This window comes from Leopardus geoffroyi, chromosome E2 (genome assembly GCF_018350155.1).
Source record: "Leopardus geoffroyi isolate Oge1 chromosome E2, O.geoffroyi_Oge1_pat1.0, whole genome shotgun sequence".
NCBI lineage: Eukaryota > Metazoa > Chordata > Mammalia > Carnivora > Felidae > Leopardus > Leopardus geoffroyi.
Genome location: NC_059335.1, coordinates 60252832 through 60277556, shown reverse-complemented (window position 1 = coordinate 60277556; position 24725 = coordinate 60252832). Strand labels below are relative to the sequence as shown.

At 55.3% G+C, this 24725-nt stretch overlaps 1 protein-coding gene across 8 annotated transcripts in view; it reads right to left on the bottom strand.

Moving 5' to 3' along the window:
• The window catches only part of LOC123577752 (BTG3 associated nuclear protein), a 112563-nt gene that overhangs the window by 8793 nt on the left and 79045 nt on the right, over nucleotides 1-24725 (bottom strand). For 5 of the 8 annotated variants that reach the window (XM_045439948.1, XM_045439946.1, XM_045439952.1 and 2 more), the window contains 2 exons: nucleotides 23743-23814; nucleotides 22323-22361 (listed from right to left, as the gene is read on the bottom strand). In XM_045439948.1, coding sequence (XP_045295904.1) covers nucleotides 22323-22361; nucleotides 23743-23814 — 111 coding nt within the window. The remainder of the gene's footprint in view (nucleotides 1-22322; nucleotides 22362-23742; nucleotides 23815-24725) is intronic. The other 3 variants (XM_045439951.1, XM_045439950.1, XM_045439953.1) reach the window with 1 other exon arrangement.

The window sequence follows — 24725 nt, the reverse complement described above, 5'->3', positions numbered from 1 at the left end:
GCGATTTACTAGGATAACACACTTCACGTGAAGCGGGTGAAAGTAAAAACGCTACAGAAATCAATCACACAACAATCTCATTTGCCTGCCATGGTTTGAGAGCAGCTCAAAGCTCCAGCAGCCGCCTGAAACACACAGCAGGCGGAGACACGATGTGCATGTACATTTGGACCCGCTTTCACACTGGTGAGGAATAAAGCCTAGTTATGTCACAGCCAAAATACAGAGCAGCAAAAATGAGGTCACGTGCCATGTCGCACGGATCACGGCGGCGCCCCACCACGAACCCACCGCAAGTGCGCAGCCCATCCTTGCCCTGTTGGGGGGCGAGAGCCCAGCACCGCCGCCTCCCTCCTGCCCTAGAATGAGCGGGACGTCTCCGATGGTGAGCTCCCGGCTCCTTCCCACCTTGGTGTTTGTGGCCTTTTCCAACAGGGTCGGGAATGTAGAAAAATCTAACAGGAATGCAGCGAGCTCCCAGGCCAGCAGCCAAAAGCATCCATCCAGCCTTCCTGCGGCTGACCTGGGGGCACCCCGCGGCCACCCCGCGGAGAACGCACGCACCTGCCGCCTTCCCAGCCTCACGGACAGGGTTTCCCTGCACAGTAGTGAGACAGGCCCGTCACTGGCAGACAAGGGACCATTAATGGCATAGGGCATGCGTCTGAAGCCGCCTACGGAGGGACTCCTGGATCCAAGAGCACCAGATTTTGGAGGGCACCCATCCGGTTTCCCTCTGTATGGTGCCAACTGTGAGACTGTTTAACGCCCAAATGAAATAATACAAAACAGCCACAAACCTAAAATAAACTCAAGAAGTCCAAGGACTTTTCAGTAATGTTTAGATACAAAATTCCAAATCCAAGCCGGAATGTGCTCAGATGAAACAAAACAAAACCTAAGACCCGCTTCTGGCTAATTAAGTGTGTGTGGCCGGGAACAAAGATGAGGCCAGGAAATCCAAAGGTGTCTTGGAACACAAGGTCGCTTACTTGTTTTTGTCTTTCATTTTGGCATCCGACTTGTTAAGGAAACAGACTCAAGGAGAGCAATCTTTTCAAATCTAAATGTGAAGGCAAGAAGTAGCTTCCCGGGGACAGGAAAACAAGGAGCGGAGGACCAGGTCCGTCAGCCCGTCCCAAGGATGTCCCCAAGCACCACTGGCCAGGAGGTCCGCCAGCCCCACATCTTTCTCGTACGTTTGCACAGCGAACGCCGGAAACAAATGATCATCCTTAAGCCTTTACACCCCTGACGGGAACACTCCTGCTTCCCAGTCTCCGTTTTGAGTGCCTTCGTGAACCGAGTCGCCGTGAGCAGACGGTCAGAAACGAGCACCAACAGAAGGGAGTCACGGGCAGACGCAGAACACCGCTCCTCCAGGGTCACTCCTCAGACCTGCAGAGAAAGCTCCTCGGAGGCCTGCGGGTCGGAGGGCCCCAGGGGCCGGCGTCCGGACCCCGCTCACATAAGGACGCCAGGCGGCAGGCAGCAATAAAGAGTCTGTGCCGCCTGCTCTGCGGCTGTTCCAGCATCGGGGCCCAAACCTCCAACGCGTTCTGGGGAGAAAGCAAAGCAAAACAGTAAAGCAGAGACGGACGTCTGGAGACACTTGGCACGCGTCCCCCGTCACTCCAGACAGGACAGCATTCCCGGGAACAAACCTTAACCACGTGTCTTACAACCTCCTAGTAGACTGGGGCGGGGTGGGGGGTGGGGAGGGTAATGATTCAAAGTCAAGTCCAAAGACCTCGTTTTCCCCGTGGGTCCCAGGCCCCTGGCTTCTAGAAGGGGCGCACGGGGTGGACGGGGAGCAGGCGACACAGAAGACAGTTCCGTGTATCTCGTGACTCGTCAACCCGGCGCAGCGACGGTCACACCCACTCGGGAAAGGGAGGGGAGCCTGGGGGCACCCGGCCTGCCAACCTGCACACTCTGCGACCGTGATGAGCTGAAGCGGCAGCCACGGCCACGCACGCTGCTTCTGCTCCCGCTCCCGTGGCTCTGGTCACTTCGCTGATTTAGAAACTCACTGCACGGAACAAGCAAAGTTCTCGCTGTGCTCACCGTGTGGCCAAAGAAAGAACCAGAAGAAGCAATGCCACCTTCCTACTGGGCTCAATTCTGTGGGAAGCGTCTGTGAGCATCTGTGTCTCAGGGGAGCTGCAAATGCCGACTAACACCTGCCAGCTCCGGGGAAGCCAGAGATGGCACAGGGAGGGTGCGGCCCGCAGGCTCTGGAGGGAAAGACGAGGCCCGGACGGGTGCCTGTCACAGGCGCACGTGCGTCCGCAGGGAGACGCCAACAGCCTGTCACGGAGGAGACACAGACACGAGCTGCCCGCTAACGCGCGCCTGCACGTGCCTCACACCGGGTGCCGTGGCCCCAACCGGCACGGTGTTTTCATGCTGCGCAAAGCAAGGTTCAGAAATGGATCTCTCTGCTGAGCCAGGGTTACCGCACACCAAGCAGAGAACGTCTAGGGACGGACACCTCGCCCCCGTCCGGGACCAGGCCCAGAGGCGGCCCCGACCCCACAGCCCAGTCCCAAAGCACACCCTGACTTCCGGCACCGGGAGGCACATGCAAAACGGCCCCCGCCACACGTCCCCGCGTGTTCCCCAAAGGACGGCCACGCGCACACAGCAGGCAGGCTCGGGCCGCTCCCTAAGGCCCCGCCGCACCAGCACGTCACCGCACGCCGGCACCTCACAGCGGCTTGCTCCGCGGCCCGGACCTCCGGGTCGCTACACACCTCGAGGGCACGTGGGTCCGAGAAGGGACGCGGCGGGTCCATCTGTGTCCCCCAAAAGGAACGTCCATTTCCTGAGCTCCAGGACCTGCAAGGGGGACCCGTAAACATGGAGGCACCTGGGCGGCTCGGTCGGTTAGGTGTCTGACTTCAGCTTGGGTCACGATCTCAAGGTTCGTGGGATCGAGCCCCACACGTGGCCCTGATGGCGTGCTGATAGCGTGGAGCCTGCTTGGGATGCTCTCCTCCCCTCTCTCTCTGCCCCTCCCCTGCGTACGCTCTCTCTCAAAATAAGTAAACTTTAAAAAGCGAGTCAATAAAACGTGGACCCAGGATCGGGAGGATGAGATTAAGCTATAAGCAGAAGTCACATGAGAGTCGGGCGGGCCCCAATCCAAAAGTACCCATCCTCCTAAGAAGAGAGACATTTGGACCACGTGGAAAGAAGGGTGCCACGTGACCACAGAGGAGGCGGTGGAGGGATGTGGCCGCAGCCCAGGGATGCCTGGAATCCCCAGGAGCGGCAGGCAAGATGCCCCCCTGAGCTTCCAGAAGGAACGCAGTCCCGATGAACAGTAGACCTCAGGCCGCCCGATTGTGAGAGAGCACACTGCTGTCTAAACCACGCAGTGGGGGGCGCTGATTGTGGGGTGGTAGCTCGGGAACAGACTCCCGACCTTCAGACCCTCGGCTGGATCACAGTAACCCCATGCCTAGGGCCGCCCGGTCAAGCCTCCGGTTGACGGAGCTCAGGCCCCTTCCTTCCAGAGAACGTGCCGATGGCTCTTCTCTTGTCCCCCACCCTTGCCGGGCGCTCACACGCAGGGCCTCCGGGTGGCTCGGGGGGCAGCCTTCTCCCCGGCCCTCCCACAGGGCCAACCCACAGGCTTCTCCCCACTGGCAGGGCCGGGTGCCCCCGAGCGTGCAGACAGGCACGGGGGTCCGGGCGGGCCACAGACACAGCCGGCGCACGGGAGATGCCACTGGCCGAGGCACACGGGCAAGACGACGGCAGGGCCGGGCTGCTGACAAGACCGGCTGGACGCCGGCGGGACTCTGAAGCTGCTCACGTTGCTTAACGGCAATCGTGAGAAACCCGGCAAAATCAAGACAAAACAAGCGATGGTCTCTTAAACAGTCAAGTTCGAATTTTCCATTAAGAACCGGCCCGTTCTGGACCTAGCTCTCATTACGCTGTTAACCTGCAGAAGAGGCACCTCCCCCCATGTGCTGAGGGCATGCTCCTCCCGGAACTAGCACAGGACGAACACTGGACCTTGCTCCCCCCTGGGCCTGAGCCCTCCCCCAGGACACTGGGGGCAGCGTCTGAGAACTCCAGGGTGAAGAAGTGAGATACGGGAGGATTACTGTCTGCTCACAAGCGAGCGTCCGAGGACAAGCAGCCACAAACCCCCAGAGATCCGTCACAATGTCCCAAATCCTTTCCGGGAATAGACCAGGTGCTATGGGATGAGTGTTTGTGTCCCCCCCCCCCCCCCGCCCCTCCCGCCCCAAATCCCTATGTCGAAGCCACGACTTCTCGTGTGACGGTGTCCGGAGATCAGGTCAGGCGGGTGAAACCCCGAGACGTGATTAGTGCCCTTCTAGGAGGGGGAGACCTCCGTATGCGTGTGCCAAGGAAGGCGGTGCGACCCTCGGGCAGAGGCTCCTGATGTCAGACCAACAGCCTCCAGGCCTGTGAGACATCAGGGTCTGTGGCAGTAGTCAGAGCCACCCACACGCAGACAGAGGCAGACAGCGGGCAGACCTCCCCTTTCTCCCAGGGACGTGGGAAAGATGCCCTCCGGAGACGGAATTTCAAGAACTGTCCAATCCCCAGAAGACCAGCTGGGTGAGAGGGCAGCCAAGGCGCTGCGGGTGAGTTCAGACACGGCTGTGAAAGAAAACAGCCACCAGTGGACGCACGGGCACCCCTGAGACATCAGCCTTGGGTTCGAGACCCACCGGGGCTGATTTTCCAGGACTTTTAAATGGAAGGAACGCCACACACACGCACCGTGCTCTCTTCGATGTTCCTCAAAGACCTCGCCCACACGCATCTCAAGTTCCACTTAGGAAAAACCCCTCCGACAAGACCCTGAATCCCAACTCCAGGAAGAAGGTCTCTCCAAGCACGGTGACCAGGGGTGTCACAGAGCGTTTGTCTCGGCCCTCTGAGGTGCGACACCTCGTTTCTAGCCTCCGGGGTTCAGAAAGTGGACGACGAAAGACAGGCAAGGACACGGCCTTTTCGTCGTGGCCCAGGGTCTGCAGGGTCGACCTTGAACAACTCAGCAGGAGCAGGGACCTGCATCCTGGCCCACCCGCGACCTCCCGGGACCACGATCATCTGCAGGACGCTGACACGGAACAGCCCGGTGGAGGGGACACCTGAGGCGAGGCGAACGGACACCAGGCGTCAGACGCAGCGCAAACGTGTTACCTTCCAGCGTAGAGCATTTCTCCCCGCTTTCTCCAAGTCAAATACCACCCAAATAGCAGCTTCCCACTTGGCCGGGGGCGGGCTGCCTCTGGAGAGGACAGTGCGGACGCTCAGGAGGAGCGAGGGCACATCCTACTTGACCACGTGCTCCTCCCCCACGCACAGCACGGGCTGTGTTCGCGGCACCACCGTGCCCTGGAGACGGAAAACCACCACAGATAACCGGATGGCGGGGAGAACTTCCTCCGGAGGGGAGTCCACGCAGCGGAAGCCGTGCCCTGGTTGAGGGTGTGGCTGGGCCGCGGCCCAGGGCGGATCAGCAGAGGGAGGCATGGAGCTTGGGCTCCTTCCCCCGGCACCCGAGCGCTGGCCAAACCCACGCGGAGCCACAGGAGAGCAGCCACTAACCAGGGACGTCAGCGTCCTGCCCGGCCCCAGCGTGTCCTCTCCCGAGGACGTCCTGCACGCTGCCCGTAGCTATCGGATCACATAAGTAACATTTCGGTCATCAGAAGAGCCCCCGTCAATCATCGCTCAGCCTAAAGGTGAGCGGGCCCATCAGAGCCAGTGAGTTTGCGCCAAGGTGGCAGGACCGGCGGGGGGCCCCAGCCTGAGTCCACAGCGCGGGCATTTGGCACGGAGGTCACCTTGCTTGTCACCATCAGCTGCACTCTGCCAGGGAGGAAACAGAGCCTCCGAGGCTAACTTCTGCCTCAGCACCGCAGGCCAGCAGAAACACGAGCAAACAGAAGCAGCTCAGAGCACAGCTCCGCCGACTCCCGCCCGGCCCCTCGCACCACGCGGCCTGATCCAATCACGTGTGGGTGACTGAGATGGTCAGGAAACAGTGAGGACGACGTAGGCCTGGGACCCTCAAAGCCTCAGTGGACTCTGAAATGCTAAGGAGGACCGTTGAGCTAAATCCCTGCTATCTCAGCCTTAATTGTGAGGCAGAAACGGCCACGGGATGGGGCGTTTGCCAAAACACCTCTGATCACGGACCGTTTCTCCCTCGGGTGCCGACGGGGCGTCACCCCAAATGGAAGAAAATTCTCTCAGAAAGACTTACCCACTGGTTACCCCACGAAGGCCTATTTTTATTTATTTTTTTATTTATTTTTTTTATTTTTTATTTATTTTTTTTTCAACGTTTATTTATTTTTGGGACAGAGAGAGACAGAGCATGAACGGGGGAGGGGCAGAGAGAGAGGGAGACACAGAATCGGAAACAGGCTCCAGGCTCTGAGCCATCAGCCCAGAGCCCGACGCGGGGCTCGAACTCACGGACCGCGAGATCGTGACCTGGCTGAAGTCGGACACTCAACCGACTGCGCCACCCAGGCGCCCCAGAAGGCCTATTTTTAAAAAAAAATTTGTTTTAACGTTTATTCATTTTTGAGAGACAGAGAGCATGAGCAGGGGAGGGGCAGAGAGAGAGGGAGACACAGAAACAGAAGCGGCTTCCAGGCCCCAAGCCGTCGGCACAGAGCCCGACGCGGGGCTCAGACTCACACACCGTGAGATCGCGACCCGAGCCGAAGTCGGACACTCCACCGACTGAGCCCCCGGGGCGCCCCAAAGAAGGCCTATTTTTAAGGAGCCAAGGTTTCCCCTCCTACTTCAGCGAACCGCCCACTAACCGGCCCCTCTCAGAACCTCGTCGAGACCCCTGCACACCACGGGCGCACCCGGTGTCCAGCAGCTGGCGGCCCGCGTCTGGCCGTGTGGCCCAGGCGGTCCGCGTGTCACTCTACCGGCGCTACTCCTGGGGAGCGGCTGCATCCGCGGACAGGCAGCGGCAGCCATCACGGGGGGCATGGGTCCGCGCCCTGACCGCTATCTTTCCACAGGCTTCCGCTGCAAACTCAGCCGCACACACGCATCTTCACTCTTCTCCAGCTAGAGCACCCAACTCAAGGCTCAGGCCAACTTTCGATGGTGGGCGCGGGACCGTCCCTGAAGCCAAGCGCCGTGTGCGTCTCGTGACGCAGAAATGGGGAGGGAGAACCGCCGGTGAGAGCAACTGCACGCACTCAGAGGCACAGAGGAAAAAACAGAATTAAAACTCAGTCTGGGTCGCTGTCCAAGCTTTTTGTTTTACTTTGGGAGTCAACACGAAATAATGGCCTGGATTTTGAAAGTAAGGGAAATTTTGTATTTGTTCGCACGAGAAAATAACTCCTCGATCGTTCTTCCACCTCCTTAATGTATGCTGTGCACGGAGCAGCCGTCAGTTCAGTAGGCTCATCTCCCTGCCTCCCTCTTGCTCACGCACGCGCACACGCAAGCCTGATGGTCTCGGGTGTTACACTCGCTCTCCCACCCGAACCCCGTGGCGTGTTGCCCCTCTCATCTTCTAACTACAGACGATCCTCAGAGGACAGAAAAGAGACACGTGGTGTTTCACGAAGTGTTTCCAGGTGCTCCCCTTTTCACCTGTGTGAGAGGAAACCAGGAACCTTTCTGGCTGCTCAGAACAGGGTGGAAACCACGCTGACTCTGTGATGTTACCGGGTCAGAAGCTCACCTCTGCCCTTGACCTGTGCAAAGCGTTAACACTGGCATTCGCACCGGCCCTGCCACGGACCGTCGCAAATTTCTAAACCTAATCCTCACGGAGTCCAGAGCGGAGCCTCCCGCATCTGCAGACACGGCCCGCTGGTCCCGTGTGCCCGGCCCCTCTGCCAGCGGGACAACTGCACATCACGGGCTCCTGATGCGGGAGAAAAGGACCCGCGTTCTCACTGTCCCTCAGGTACCCAAGATGAGCGGGTGAGTGAGACAACGAAGGATTCTGTTAAGTTATTCCGCTCACCATTAAAGCAGCAGCGTGAATTTGTTAAACAGGCACCGTGGTCAGAATGGATCTAGGATTTCTAGATCGAAGACTCCTCATGAACACACAATGGATCGAATACTCAGCGGTTCACTCTCAAAGTGGGTTAAAAACAAATGGGAAGTTCTACTGTGCTTGAAAACTTTCTCTTCTGGGGGCGCCCGGGTGGCTCAGTCAGTTGGGCGTCTGACTTCGGCTCAGGTCAGGATCTCGCGGTCAGCAGGTTCGAGCCCCACATCGGGCTCTGTGCTGACGGCTCAGAGCCGGAAGCCTGTTTCTGATTCTGTGTCTCCCTCTCTTTCTGTTCCTCCCCTGCTTGTGCTCTGTCTCTCTCTCTAAAATAAAGATAAAAATTATTTAAAAAAAAAAAAAAAAAACTTTCTCTTCTGTAGTAATCTCGTCATTTGATGGGTCAAGGGCTCAGTGTGACTGCAGGCGGGCTCTTGACTCTTACCCATCAAGACTCGGCACATGGCATGCTTCTCGCTGTCACTACGGCCGGGGGGTGGGTCCTCGATGGCCCTGCTTCCTCCCTGCTCGGCGTCCCACAGGACGACCACGTGCTCCCGAGGTCTCCAGACCCTGAAGACCGACAGCACGCCGACGGCAGCCTTCCCACCCGACTTCCCGAGAACGTTCTCCACTGACCAAGCTCTCTCCTTCCACAGGGAGGCTGGGGGCACAGGCTCGGGTTTCACGCGAGGGGGCGCACGAGGCAAGTGCCAGGTTTGGTCAAAGGGGAAAGGAATGTCCTAACGGGTGTCCCTCTTTCATTCCCAACCTCTTTGATGAGGAAGAAGGGAAACTTCTGTCCAATGACAGCGGTATCGATGGCCATCTTGCTTCCAGAGTCTCACCTTCCACCCAACTCACTGCTAGCAGAAATTCAGAAATTCCGTTCCTAGGGCTGCGGCGGTGACCTGGCTTCCTCTCAGCCGTCCCACTAGAACGGCTCCTGGAACGGGAGTCTCGGGCCTAAAGAACCCTCCACATGCTCCCCAGCTGCTCTGCGTCATTAGCCGAACCGCCCGGTCCACGGGCACCGGCTGTGGACTCCGGCTGCCCACCCGGTCACGTGAACGTGCCACCCGTGACACAGCAGGCCCGCCAGCGAGAAACAGAGACATCAAAAAGATGGTGAGAGAAAAGCGTAAAGAAATCACCACACCTCCCTCATGCACAAAAATTTCCACAAGTTGGATCCCACCAAAGAGAATTTTGCAATTACTCAGCAGTCACAATTTTTCAGCCTACTGAGCTGTAAGCATTAGATAAGTATTCTCCCATACGTTTCCAGGCTATTACTCATGATGAAAATCATCAGTGAATCTATGTTCCATCTCTAAACAGCTTAAAAATGTTTGGAAATGCCTTCCATTAGCACATCTTACAATTAACTAAGAGCTACTTTGGAATAATTATTACTGAATTCGTTCATCAATAATCATTAAGAACGGATAACGATATGTACTGAGTGCTGCAAAGAATAGAAATGAATAAAACCTGTTGATCCGATGGTATTAAAACTATCTGATTCAACCTCTTAAACGTGCGAAACTGACTGTAAGGCCTGCCCTTGATTTGAAGACCCCTCCCTCGACTGGTCACAAAACTCTGATGCGAGATCAACCAAAGGGGCTCAGGGAGGACCGTGAGTACTCCACCAGCACACGGTGTGGCCACACCATTGGAAGCGCTTTGCGTGTCATAAAGCTCCTTCGGCCTCAACTTCTCTGAGCCCCGCAAAGACGACAACACTTCAGCTTCATAAAATACCGTAAAACTACATTTAAATAACCACTTCATCCAACCTCTCGCGAAACGTGGTTAATATCCTTCTCACCCAGACGACTGCCCGGCGTGAGACCGACCTGTCTGCGACAGTCAGAGGACACACGACGGGCCTAAAGCGACAGCCAGCATCACCGACGCATCGTCCCCAAGCCTGAAATGACTGTCCGTGCTGCTCACGAGACACCAAGACCCTCCAGGATGAGCTCTCAGGTGCCCTGTGCCCACTTGCACCCACGTTGCTTCGTACGACAAGCCTCTGCCGGGGACCCGAAGGGCCCCGGCAGAACTGGAGCCGGCAGCAGGGAACCCCGGGGCCCCACCCCGCTGCCCCGTCCAGGCCGGCCGCCTCACACAGGGTGACAGACCCACAGCCTCTCGTGGCCAGCCAGCCAGGCTTCCTCAACCAGGCGACAGGAGAGGCGTGCTTGTTTCTGTGACTTTTCTAGGATGTTTTTGGAACTAGTCAACACCAAACTCGCCGCTTCTGGCCTTTATGGCTTCAATTCTATTTTCCACCATTTCTAGTTAGGGAAGGCTTTCCCGTGAGGGATTAATTCCCTGAGCTACGCAGGTTCTCCAAGATTTCTGTGAGTGTTTGGCACGCAACGCAGAAACGCATTTTCTTGAACGGAACGTTTTTATTACAAGTGAAGCGACACAGCGCGTGCCCTGTACGTGAGGTTGGGACTGTTCTCCCCGGCGTGGCAAGCCAGCAAAAGTGGATCGCGGCCTCCCGAAACACAAAGTTCTGCTACTGCTACACGGGAAAGCATCACACGCACACCTACTGCGCGCACACCTTCTGCATACACACACCTACTGCGCATACACCTGCACACCTACTGTGTGCCCACCTTCACACACATCTGCTATGCGCCTTTTGCATACACACCTGCACCTACGCCAAATACAATCAACACACACACACTTCTCCTCACCCACTCCACAAAAAAAGTTATGCCACGTAAAATGTTGAATACTTCCCATCTCTTCTCCAGCTGGGTTGAGAAGGCCTCGTCTCGCAGAAAAAATTCTGAAAGCTACGGAAATTCACTTCTCAAGTATAAGGAGGAATACGCACGCCAACAAAGCCAAGAGAGGTGCAGAGTTTGAAGAGCGTCCGCCTGCCGCTGGATGTCGGTAAAGTTACGTCGCAAATACGCAGCGAGAGGAGCCCAGGCTACTGACGCGCTTCGCTTTCGTATAAAGGAAGTGTGTGTGTGGTGTGTTCGTCATCGCAGAGAACACAGAATTCTCCAGGTGTGCAAGGGAACTGAGGCCGGTCAGCTTATACACGTCTATAAACGCTTTCACGCGCATCTGAGAACGTTAACTACAACTATTAGAAAAACAAAACCCGGTATCCCGACACACAGTTGACACGGTGCTAACCCGTTCTGTGATGCGTGGTCTAAGCAACATGACCAAAGGCCAAGCCTTTAAAGATTCCCCACGTGGCTGAAGATCTCCCACGTGTAGACACATAACTGACCCAGGCCTGAATGTCTCAACGCATAGGATATTGCCTAGCAACAGACTTCTGGGTCCAAAGGGAGTATTTCAATCTTCCTAAATCCGAACCTGCTGGATCCAAATCCTAAGCTGTACGTGCAGCCTGCCTCAGGAAGCGACACCGCGCAGCTCCACAGCTCTGCCCCGCGCCCCAGCGCCCACCCAACGCACACATAACCAGAAACGGCCCCCGTGCGTCTGCCCCTTACTTTCCGCATACGTTTCCACAGCTCAAATCATCTCGGCCCCAACAGAAGTTCGAAGAGCTGTCACTTCAGCAGGGCCAGAAAGGGCAGAGAGGGCACAGATGAGAACACAGCTCAAGAAAATCAACCATCGCACGAGAGCGCGTGGAGGTGGAGGGGACGGGAGTCGTGTCGCCCTGGTGGTGCTCACGGTGTTCTGGAGAACGGGCCAGGATGGGGCTCCAGGAGCCACGAGAGCCACCCCTGGCCCCCCTCCCTGCACAGCGCAGGAGGGGCCAGGGTCTCCTACCCCGTGTGTGAGGCACGCGTTAACACTCACCCAGCCCCTGAGTGCAATCTCGTCTCCTCACCAGGCGTGCCGCGAGAGAGGTTCTGATACAGGAGAAAACACGCGTCCAGCTCCAGAAAGGGTGCCTGAGTCACTGCAGGCAGACGGCTCGCTCCTTATGGCGCTCTGGATGGCAAGGCACGGCCAGCTTTCTAAAGGTGATCTGCATACGATGGGGAACCTTGCTATGGTACATTCAAGGTCAGCGACCACTAACTTCTGGTTCTTGGTTGTGTGTTGGTCTTTAATAACAACTTAGCATTAACTACAAGCAAAGAGGCACCAGTGCCCTCTCGGGAATGGGTGCCTGTTCTTGGGTGCTGAAGAACCCAGTAAGCAGAGAGGAGACACAGACGTGGTGCTCCAAGAAGAATCTGAGATCAGCGAGCAGCGGTGGCCAATTACCCACAAACACGCTCCTTCTGGAGCATTATTTCTAGTCACATGAATACATGTTTAGGCCTTGGCTTTGTTTTCTTAAACTCCCAAAGAAACAAGATGAGTAGAATAAAAAAAATGTCTCGGAAACAAAGTTAAAAGCTATTATTTTTTAGGGTTGCTGGGTGGCTGTCAGTTAAGCATCAGACTTCAGGTCAGTCTCACAGCTCGTGGGTTTGAGCCCCATGTCGGGCTCTATGCTGACAGCTCAGAGCCTGGAGCCTGCTTCAGATTCTGTGTCTCCCCCTCTCTCTGCCTCCTCTCTGCTTGCACTCTGTCTCTCTCAAAAAAATTTTTTTTATGTTTATTTTTGACAGAGGGAGACAGAGCATGAGTGGGGGAGGGGCAGAGAGAGGGAGACACAGAGTCCAAAGCAGGCTCCAGGCTCTGAGCTGTCAGCACAGAGCCCGACGTGGGGCTCGAAGTCACGGACTATGAGATCATGACCCGAGCCGAAGTCGGATGCTCAACCGACTGAGCCACCCAGGCAACCCCCCCAAAAATGTCTTTAATCTAAATTTTTTTTAACGCAGAAAAAAAAATTTAAGACTATCTCAACAGCTGAAAAAGTGTTTCACAACGTATAATTACAAAAACGCACTCAACTTTTATCATCAGCCAAGCTGCCCCAACAAAGCACACCTTCACAAATCACACAAACTTTCTCAGTGTGGATTTACGCCACACAAGCGGGCTTCTGTCTGCCCGAGGTCATGACACTGGTGTTGACAGACTAACCCCCAACCCATCAGCCTAAATAGGCAGGGTCATTTCTGGGGGCGGCAGCGTGTTGCGTGATTCACCCCATAAACGTCCCCATAGAAACATTCAGGTGCTCATAACTCAGTGCTGCCCCCGCAGCCCACACTTCCCACAGGCCTACTGTGCAAGTGGGCAGGGTCCCTCCCTGTTACAACACGGGCCCCGCCTTTAAGGGGCTCAGAGTCCAGCCACACTGGGCACAGCATGGATGCCGCGAGACGCCGTGATCCTCTTTGCAGGCAACCTCACAGCTTATCCTTCCCAGCCCACGATCACGGCACGGACATTCCACACCGACCGCCAAGGAGAGCAGGGTCAATGGCCTCAGTCCTCAAATGCTGATGACTTCTCCTCTCGGAACCCTGCCCGCGTGCCGTGGGGCCCGAGCCGCCAGCCAGGGGCCAAGCCAGCTCCGGCCCCAGGAGCACACCCTCAAGAGGGCGCCCTCCGCAGACTCCAGGACCCCAGGGATGCTACCTGGTGCAGAACCCAGCGAAGCCAGAGTCGTGAAGGTAACGACCAGCCGTGGTCGTCAGCCCCGAGGTCTGAGGCCGTCTGTTGTGGAGCAAGAGGTGACTGAATCAAGAGTGACGGTTCAACTCCTCGCACGGGGAAGTCCTCCTGCCTACGCTTCTAGTCTCAGGTTTTCGGCACCCGCAACCAGCGTCAAATAGTTTAAAATACAATAGATGCACACACGCACGCAGTCACCCAGACGTATGGATTTCTGCTTGTCTGTACTTTCAGGCAACTGAATCACGACTCACTCCTGACTGGTTCTAATTCTGACAGATTTAGACCAAGACTCTCCCCTGCAACTGCCGCGCCAACGCCAGTTAACGTCTGCGATCTGTAGGAATACAAGCACCCTCCTGTCCAACCACCATCCGCACTTCCACGACGAAGTGAGATGAACCACTGACTCTGTTCCACTGGCAACTTAAAATTCTCAAGCAATCGTCACCAAGTACGTGTCTCAAAAGCGGTACATACACTAACTAAAAAGCACCCTGCCTATATTTAACTGCCTTTATCCCAGTTGACTCTGCCTTAATTATCCGAGGAAACGCAAGAGACAAGATTTACATCCTTGTTAACATAACCGAAATGCTTGGCGGGCAAGGGACCCCATTGCTCTCCTAAAGAATGTTCTCAATTTGAGCAGAATTACAATATGCTCTAATTGAAACAACACATTTCCTATGCCTGATGTAATCTAACCTCCCAAGAAAACAATTAACTTCAGAGAAGTTAAGAGGGGAAAATAAAGCATTTTCGGTTTAGCAACATAATGAGTCACAGGCGATGTCCAGTCTTGGTATGAAGTCACATGGCGGGAAGCTTGATGACTCGAGTGAGCGAGCGACCTCCGAGCACGCCCACCTCTGCTATGGCACCCAAGCCGGCCGGCCTCCCACTCTGCGCCCAACACCCACAGCAGAGGGGGGTCCGCCACGCGGGCTTGTATTCCTACAACACCACCATCTGTCCTGCTTGCCACGGGCATTCATGCCTGACACTTTCAAATCACAACTCGTTTTGCGGAAACAAATCCGACACTGACAACATTTTCAGAACAAACGCCCTCTGTCTTCGGCCGCTTCTTCCCTGCACTACTCAAACTGAACCTCTCTGCACGGAGTCTGTACTCCCACGTCTAATTCTACAACCGCACTGCAATCTCTTAAACTGGGTACAGTTTTTTAGTTGTCCTTCCAACTGATTGGAAGAGCTGGAAAACTACCGTGAGTTGGCCCAGGCTTCAAGCACATAAAATCAATCAGAACCAGAGCACGTACCTGTTGCTACCTGAACCCTGAGCATCCAAATATTCCCGACAAAGACTCGGCAACGGTTTTATCCAATACTCACCATTCAAATTTAAAAACCATTGGAACAAATTCAGAACCAAGTGTTTGTGTTGTGTGTGATTTCTGAGGTGGGGGCGAGCCACGATCACATCTGGGCCCGGCCACAGGTACCGCCCGTCAGCCCCCCCCAAGTCCCAGGTTCCCTTCTGCTAGCATCTGGGGACACTACTCACTGGGGTCAAAGTCAGACGGCATCTTTACACTTATTTAAAACCTGTACATAGTCCTAGCCATATAAAGAGAAAGCAGAATTCACCCTCAACGCTTCGGTCTATTACTGTGAAGGGCACAAAACACCAGCATTAAGTTCACGAAGCACCACGTACTCAGGACGCTGGTGCCCGAAAGCTGTGAACCGAGCGTAAGTCCTCTGTGGACGTAACACAGATCTGAGAGTGTTTTATCTGGGAAGGTGGGAGTCTGGGACGGGCTGGAAGGCGCCTTCAGTGTTCCCACTTGGGATCTCAGACCAGAAAGCACCACGCACTGGAGTCTTCCGTCCAGGACAAGCTCAGGAAGAGCTGGGATCTGAACCGTGAGCTTGTCTTGCTACGGCCAAACTCTGACTCGCGGCCGCAGGGGGCTTATCGTGGGGCTCTGACGACGGGTGACATGACAGAGGGCGCACACCACAGCTTCTACCAGACTCTACAATGCACAGACGACGTCCCTGCACAGAGCCGGGTCTGCCTGTCCCGCAGGCGAGGTGGTGTGAGGGCACGGCCGGACGGAGCAACCCCAGGCAGGCTCTGGGTGTCCTCACCACCCCTCCTCCAACAGGAACTTGGCCTGTTCCCCCCCCCCCCACCCCGTACTCGAAAAAGCTCTCCCAGCAGACGACAGGTAATCAAGCACCTTCTTGAGCTCCCCTATCGAGCTTAGGGTCCCTGGAATCCAAGGTTGAACACCAACCTGTTGTACTTCATGGGGACTGTTTATGGCAGGCCCCACTTGTGAGGCTCGCATTCAGACCTGAAAAGTTTCAAGTCCACATCTACGAGGCACCTTGGGACGTCTGCCTCAAAGTCAGAAAGCCAAACAACACTCTTGGCCACAGGCCCCTCTGCTTCCCGGAAGATCTGCTCACGGGAAGGGCAGCAGTGTGGAAAGGGAACGTCCCTTCTCCTCGAGATCAGTGTCGTCCTCCTGAGTCCCGAGCCCGCACGGCCTCGCCCTGCCCCAGACAAGAGCCGGCATCACGAGGAGCGGGACGAAACAGGCTGACACATCTCTGGAGGTAATGAGGCTCCTGGACGATGAAATGCAGACAGCCATGCGACAAAAGTCTAGAATTTACTGCCTGTGCCAGGACAAGTTACGGCGAAAGGACAGACACCGAGGCACAATCTTCTTAGAATTTAAGAGTGATTCCTAAAACATTTTCAACCGCATCATTCTTAACTAATGCACAAAACCGGGCCAAACTCGAATCCTGTGTTACTCATCTGAAAGTATTTTTTTAAATGTCTCGCCAAGGTTAAAACGTCTACACAACGTTACAAGCCCCTCCCATGCATGGAGGGGCAAGGCCGACAAAGTGGGAGTTCGGCCAGAGCCGGACACCACGCCGTGGCCACTGTGACCGGCCTACGTGCTCCAGGGCCGTCTCGTTAACGCCTGCCGGGCTCAGCTTCCCGGGGCAGGGACAGAAGCAAGGCTCGCTGACGCTCATAAAAAAGGCTGCCTTGACCAAGAGGTTCACTCTACAAGGGACTCTGCTGCTAAAGACGGGCCTGGGGGTTTTCTCAGCCACTTCCTCCCCAGCTCCTGTGTCGGCAGCACTGTGGTCCCCACCTGGGATTTTCGGTCACACAAACACAGTGCCTCGTGCCACCTCACCTTCTACTTGCCGAGGGTTCCCTAAGAGGACCAAACCCCGTGCGGCATTTCTGTAACAAACAATTTTTATTCGTTTTGAACAGCTAAATTTCTACGTTAAATTGCTTTTCACTGATCAGGTTCAGCTACTCTTTCTTTAAAAGGCTCATTCATGGCATTAATATTAACAAGAAACGGAGTATCTCCTAATTAACTGATGCTTAAGTACACAGCTTTCCGAATAATGTCTCTCTCTCTCTCTCATACACACACGACAAAACTGACAAAACGACAGGCTGTTCTCTGCCAGAACTGCCCTCTTCTCCTAGACAGCGCCACAGGGCCGACCCGGGGTGGGGGGTGCCCCACAACCACCAGTTTTCTCCGACCAAGAGCAAGTAGGAGATTCAGGCACGTTATGGCCAGAAGGAGCTGCAGGACAGAGGCCCCCTGTCGCTGGCAGAGGCCGGCCTGACCCCCACAGCCGCTCCCAGCCGGGCCTTCCGGCACAGACCAGCTGTGACTGCCCCTCCAGGACAGGGCTGCCCCTCTCCCAGACCCCGCCCTGCTTCCTCGGCAGGAGGAGCTCTTCCACGCCCCTCCCCGGGAGCCCCCAGGCGCGGTGAGGACACACCACCCGCGCGTGAGCAGCAAAAGGCCTAGAGACCCAGCGACAGGGGCAGCCAGGTGACACGGCACTGGAGGTGGAGGCTCCCGGATGATGAAAGGCAACTCCCAACGCCTTCGGGAAGATTTCATTTTAACGCTCAAGTACCAAGAGTATCCCAATTTTCCTGAAGTAGATGAGGTGGCTTCAGAAGTATGCTGAAAAAGAGTATGGAGTTCAAGTGTTCACAATCGTTTTTCTTAAACTTAACTGAGACTCTAAAAAAAAAAAAAAAAAAGCATAAGCTTTCTATGCACTGCTTTATCTAATTATCTTTTATCAAAACATGAAAAGAAAAATGTGTTGTTAATGTTCACGACGTAAATGCTATGTAATCGTAAATGTTTTAAAAATTACTTAATGACAACATCTTAGAACTTTAGATCTTAGAACTTAGAACTCAGAACATCTTAGTTCTTAAAGTGACATCAGTGGTCATCGATTCTGGTCCTGTTCAAACTGCGGTCACAAAGTCGAGTTAATGTGTCCCATCACAACCAATCTTCAAAAAAGATTTAAAAAAAAAACAGAAAGAACAGGACAGAATAAAAAGCGTGAAAGCAATCATGCAGCGAAGCCACTATCATTCTGCGAGCCCGCTCCGACCGTGCGTGCGCACGAGGGAGAGGGCGAGAGCCGCGGTGCAGAACCACGTTCTCACCGTGGACACGGGCGCGTGGCCCGCGGGCCGGCATCTGCTCCACCACGTGCCCTGGCCATCCACCCGCCGCAGTGAGCGAGGAAGGACGGGCCCGACGAGCGGGAAGGACCCGGAGCAGAGGCCCAGCGCGGGTGGGCACGACCACCGCACCGAGAGCGCCTCCCCGAGGCAGCCCGGGTCCGCCTGCATAAGCACGTCACTCCGTGAAAAAGCTCCCAGGACCTGAGGAAGGCCATCGTTTCTCTTTTAGAATGCATCCCAATCGTCTCCTCCACCCCACCGCAAACGGCAACCCTAGGGCTCTTAATCCTTGAGAACTGTTTTCCCTTTTCAGAATCTTCTGAAAATCCACACGGAATTAAAACTCCTCCCGTCATACCAACCGCTAACTCAGGAAACTGAAATCCCTTAAGCACGAGATCACTTCACGTGCCTCACACTTTTATCCGTGCTTCGTCCACACATCCAGCTGGCATCCTGTGAATCGCTACGGGGCAGGACTGGCTCCGGCCTCCTCCTGAGAATTCCACATTTCTCTGCTCCCGATCTGATCTGCTACACGAGGCCCACCCTCTCAAACAAATCCCACGGTTCCAAGTACCACGCGGGCACTCCCGGCGCTTCACCGTTCCAAGTTCACGGCTCTCCGTTCCCACAGCAGGAGAGGTTAGCCCCGAAGTGCTCACTGAGCCGGGAACAGTACAAGAAGCCACCTGCACCCCCACGGGCCCTGTGCTCAGACTGGGGACGACACACATCAGCACAGCAGGAACCGGCCCAACCGAGTGCCTCTCTGAACACCAGGGAGCACCGGAAACAGGGCCACAAGCGCTGAGGCTCCTCCGTCGCACTCCCAGAAGGCGCCCTCGCCCAGAGCCCGTGACCAGAATTAACGACTGCATTTTAATTTCAACCCCAACAAACCTGGCCATCTAGCTTCCCCCCAAAATAGATCAGGAAGGATTAGGAAGTGGTCATTGCACGTAGCCAGGAACAGCCGGGAAGAGAATAGGAAACGTGAACATGCCACCTGGCCCGGGGCCGCCTGGAACCTGCTCTCGGCCGTGACCGTCCCCCGGAATGTGGCTTCCAACTAAACCTGTGGTTCTCCGCCGGGCTGCAAGTCAGCTGTCCTTCCTCTGACCCTTCTGTCCCACACTTGGGGGACGACACAAGCGCCCTAAGCCCGTGTCTCTAAAGCGCCAGGCGCACTCTCACGTGACCCCGTAGCCACATGAGGGCTGAAGCCCAGGGGGCCCCACACAGGACAGGACTGGGATCTCGCCCCGTGTAGCCCGAAGAGCACAGACGGCACTGTCTGTGGCGGCAGTGGCCGACCCACAGCGCGGGGCCGTGCGAACGCAGGGCAACCGACCCGACAGGCCACAACAAAGGTGCCAGCCCTCGCTCTGGACGTGGCCTCACGGGCCCACCGGCGGCAGCAAAGCACAGCACACGTGTCCCTCCGTCCCATCCACGAAACCAAGGACAACCACGGCCCCACAGGAGCAGGATGGGGAGGGGCTCGGCGGTCCCGGTCGGGAAGCAAGTGGAACGAGAGGGCCGGGCGGCGTGGGATCTGGCCCCTGACTGACTCTCGGCTGCTCTGGAAGGATCTGGGGCGTTGCTGCATAATGATTCCCAGTGACAGACAGAACTACCGAGTAAGAACCGAACACGAAGCTAATGAGACCGGCGGTGGGTCTGTGAACTCCAAAACAACAAGAACACGTGACTTTCTTCGGGGGGCTTCTGGAATTTAGGGAGGCTCTTCTCTTTGCAGAGCAGAGATGGCCTTTCAACACCTCTTCTGCCTACAACCGGAACCGGTCGATCTTTGATAAACCAAACGCCAACGCCCACGCCAGGCCGGGAAAAGGCTCCATCGCGCGGAAACTGGGGAGGCCACGTCTGGAGGGGAAGGAGCCATCGCGCCCCGGCACTGTCCTCCTGCGGGCGGAGGAGGCCGGTGCACAAAGAGACAGAGCCGACGGGCCGTGGGGGCGAGGGCGGGAGAGTGAACCATGGACGCTCCCGCCTGCGACACGGCCACACTTCTAGGTCACCCTGTCAGCGACCTCGAGGTGAGTGGAGGCTTCTTCTGTGTCTTGTGAAACATCATTCTCTGTTCGAGTTTTTGGGGAAGTTAAAAAACGAAGTGGTCACAAGCAGGGTAACTCAGTACGAACAAGAACCGGCCAAATGATAAAATAAGAAAAAGGAATTTCCGCAAACGGAAAACGAGCAAGGAGCAGCTGGCGGACTTGCCAGAAAAAGGCAGCTTTACACGAACACACACGGCTCACCTCACCCCTCACGTGAACACACACGCTGCTTACTTCAATCAGAGAGCAGAATCTCCTTCAGAAAAGAGCAAAGGTGACGGACCCCGAAACGCCTCCAGCCGCCACCAGCGTTGCCCCTGCCTGCCCCCGAGGTGTGTGTGTCATCGGAGGCCCACGAACACGACGGACAGTGAGAATCAGGCCGAGGTGGGAAGGCAGCATGGGATTCCACAGGCAAACGGGATCGGATGGTTCACAGACCGTTACGTGTGGCACAGACGGTGATCAGGATGGCAGCTGTGGGGACTTGGCAGGGCGCTGGCGAAGAAGCAGGGAGCTAAGAAGCAGGGAGGGCGCCCGAGGGTCGAACGCAGGGGAAAGAGCGGCTGCTTGCGGGGGACAGGCCCGGGCGCGACGGCCGACTCCGGTGAGGCAGCACTCGGTAACCGCGCACACAGGTCTCCGGTCTGCGGACTCTTCCGAGAGGGGCTCTTCTGACGGCCACCACAGGAGCCCTTCCTGAGCTGAAAGCAGCACCTGCCGTCTCGTCCACAGAGGCTGGGCTCTCCGCTCTCACGGGGTGTTGGGGACGTGTGCTCTGCAATCACGCACACCAGCACGGTACTCACATGCTACAAAACCTGATTATTTCTCAAAAATCCCGAGTGGAATCCTGCTCAGGAATAGAGACGGGAACGAGGAGGATATCAAATGTAACATACTTTCCTTTCTCACGAATTATAAAGTTCAGCAACGTTTTCATTAGGATGAAATTTCACTCCCAGTATAAACACAAACCACGAAGTCGTCAAAACCAGAGATAAACTACACACGACGACCCGTCCTCTCCCACCCAGACAGGACATCTAGTGCCCGACCGAGAGAAACATGCGGCACAAACCTGCTGAGAACCGACCTGTACGGGCCTGACCACCAACCTTATCCCCGAGACAGGGCTCAGAGGCAACAACTGGGGACCGTTCGGTAACCCTGCAATGCTTCGGCTTTTTGGCGCTTCAGGACTCTGATGAAAACCTCACGCGCAGGTTTCAAGACGAAACCGAAAACCGAGGCACTCCGATCTAAACAAGTGACTGAACTTAAGGTCTGCGCACTTCTCCCCAGGCGTTCGGAGGGTTTCAGATGAAACCCGGGGGGTGCCGCTGTCCTCCCGCTTCTGACTCCAGGGACACACGTCCTCATGCCCCATGCACGGCAGACACCGGGCCATCGCCACTGACAACGGGAATGCACACAGGTGTTTCAGAAGGGGAGAACACGGCTGGTTTCGAGAACAGCAAGTACCATCTCGACACGAATCGAGCTCGAGGTCTGTGGCTCGTAAGTCACGTTTCAAAGAAAAGGAAGATTCTTCAGACTCTCTCCCGTAATTATTCAAAGGTTATAAAGGTCTCTTTAATACAAATTCTTCGAAAGGACGTGAAAATATCCATCCCCAAATCCACCAGGAATTTAGACTCCATCTAGAAAGCAAATCACGCCCTCAAACCCTCAGAGCAGGAGCACTCTCCTTTGTAAAGACAATTTGTATCAGGTGCTCAGTGACCGTGCAGTTACGCTTTCGTCAGAGATACTTGGGAAGGTGGTGACCGGCGTTTGGCAGTAACACACAAGAACAAAACCGAGCTCGTTCTAACACACAGCGACTGCACGAACCCAGCATCTACAACATTCGTGGAAATTAACAATGATAAAGAGCCGGTGTGGTTCCATCTACAAACAGCTACATAAACCCCCACAAAGAACCAAATGCAGCCCAGAGCCCCACTGCCACGGGTCCACATCCTTCAGGATGTCTGCGGCCAGCAAGGGTAAAGCCGGCACTTCCCCAAAGTTAACGCCGCACCACCCTCTCACTCCGCGGCAGCGCGAGGTCTGGTGACGCGCACGGCAAGCGGGCGGTAAGTGACAGCAGATGCACACTCACCTGCCCGTCCTGTCCCACGTGGTGGATCTGGAGATTGCCCTGCAGAATGGGTGGAAAAAGGAGAAGTCAAGGACCGGAACAGCTTCCAGACACGAGAAGACAGGGTCAGGAGCGCCCCGTGCCACGTGCGAATAGCCAGCAAAACCACTAACAGCAGTTCTACAAAAGTTCAGCCCCTTGTAGCGATAAAAACTCCACAACAAAATATCTTAAAACTGAGTTTACAGACACTTTTTCCTCTTTTAAGAAGAAAAACTGTGAAAGACGTCGTGCTCACCTCCCCCTATCCTGACCCCAAATGAAAATGTCATTTTTTCCCCGAACATTTCATTTTGAAACCACTCTGATGACAAGAACCAACAGCAGCACAGAGAGGTCCCGCGTTCTCCTCATCCAGCGTCCCTGATGGGGACACAGGAAGACACAGGACAAAACACAACCAACCAGACGCAGGCCCACTGGCGTCTCACCAGGTGGAAATGCACTGTCATGTCTTTGGGGAAAAAATGATTGGTTTAGGTCTGGTAGGCTCTTCTGTCACTGTCCTCACGGATACCTTCATCGGGACAAAATATTTAATTGTTAAAGGAACAAGCTAAGGCTTTACTGTGATAAAACTAATCACATACTCTAACTTACTACGAGGTAACCATTAGTGGCAGCAGCAATTTCTTCTAATTCCTGGCACTCAATTCCTAACCGAAACAGAAAATGCGGGATCGCATGAACAACAGGGAGGCGTTTATGAAATCTAAAAGGGCCAAGTTGATCAAAAAACTGAAATCCAAGCAGCAGTCTAATGATTTTTTTTAGCAACAAGAGTATTAAAACAAATCTGTACGGATTTTCCTTCTGGAGGCTACGAGCCAATTAAGCGCCCTGCGCAGCGGAGGATCCTGCCAGACGTCTCGGGCCGCTGGCTGGGACTCGGCACCTCTGAAACGGAACTTCCCCACCCCCCCAAGGGAACACCCCGCCCGCGGCCTCCTGCAACCCGTGTCCACTCTCCTTTCCTTTCCCACCCAGTACGGGCTTCCTCCTTTGCTTACCTGCCCACCCACCAGTCAGCAAACGGACCGTGCTCCTGCGTCAGGCCCGCTTCTCACGGGACCAAGCAAGCACCCCTTCAGCGGCACATCCCTATTTGCCCCTCAGAACCTCTGTGCCTCTTCCCTTGGCACACGGCCCGCTCACAAGGCTTGGACGTGTGCAGCCCGTGGCCTCCAGGTGAAAGCACCTCCCTCCTAACACATCCCGAGACCCTCTCCCCGCGGTCCCTCCCCTCCAGCACAATCGCCTCCTAAGGAAGCAGGAGTCAGGTGGCCACGGCTGGACGTGCGTGTCATCCGGGGACCCCCACCCATCTCCCGCCATGGAAGGAGCCTGTGGGCCCTGGGCAGCTCTGAAGGCCGCCACTCACCTCGCTGTCTTGCGTGATCTGCACCTGCTCGCCCTGTGGCACCTGTGCGATATGGAGGTGGCCCTGTGGGATCCGCAACAAGAGAACACACCAAGGAGCATCAGAAGAAAATCAAAGCCACAGGAAACAAGAAGCGCTTTCTGGAACTTTTGTTTTCGGTTACCTGCTGGCAATCCAGGACAACTGAATCCTGAATAGTACAATATACGCATAGTATAAGCTTATTAAATAGCCTCCTGAAATTAAACTGTCAGAATGTGACACATACAGAACATTTTATGGCTAACTCTTAATGGGGCCTGGAAAAATCTGTCAAGTCTTTAACTGCTACCCAACAGGCAAATTTAAGAATGTGAGGGTCATTTGGAAAAGAAGGGAAACAGAAGTTTCCCACAAAATTAGACTTCTTTTTTTTTTTTTTTTAATGTTTATTTATTTTTGAGAGAGACAGAGCATGAGCAGGGGAGGGGCACAGACAGGGGGAGACACAGAATCCAAAGCAGCTCCGGGCTCTGAGCTGTCAGCATAGAGCCTGATGTGGGCCTCAAACCCACAAACCGCAGGATCGGAGCCAAAGTCGGACGCTTAACTGACTGAGCCGCTTAGGTTTGTAGACACAGGCAGATAAACGATTCCCATAAATGCCAACATGGCTCAACACCACTGCAGGATTTTCTCTTGCTTTCATTTTACTGCGTGTAAACTGTTTTGAAGTTATTCTGGAGTTCTTTCAAGAACCTTCTTACTACAAAGGTAAGAATTAACTGCCTTTGGGGCGCCTGGGTGGCGCAGTCGGTTAAGCGTCCGACTTCAGCCAGGTCACGATCTCGCGGTCCGGGAGTTCGAGCCCCGCGTCAGGCTCTGGGCTGATGGCTCAGAGCCTGGAGCCTGTTTCCGATTCTGTGTCTCCCTCTCTCTCTGCCCCTCCCCCATTCATGCTCTGTCTCTCTCTGTCCCAAAAATAAATAAACGTTGAAAAAAAA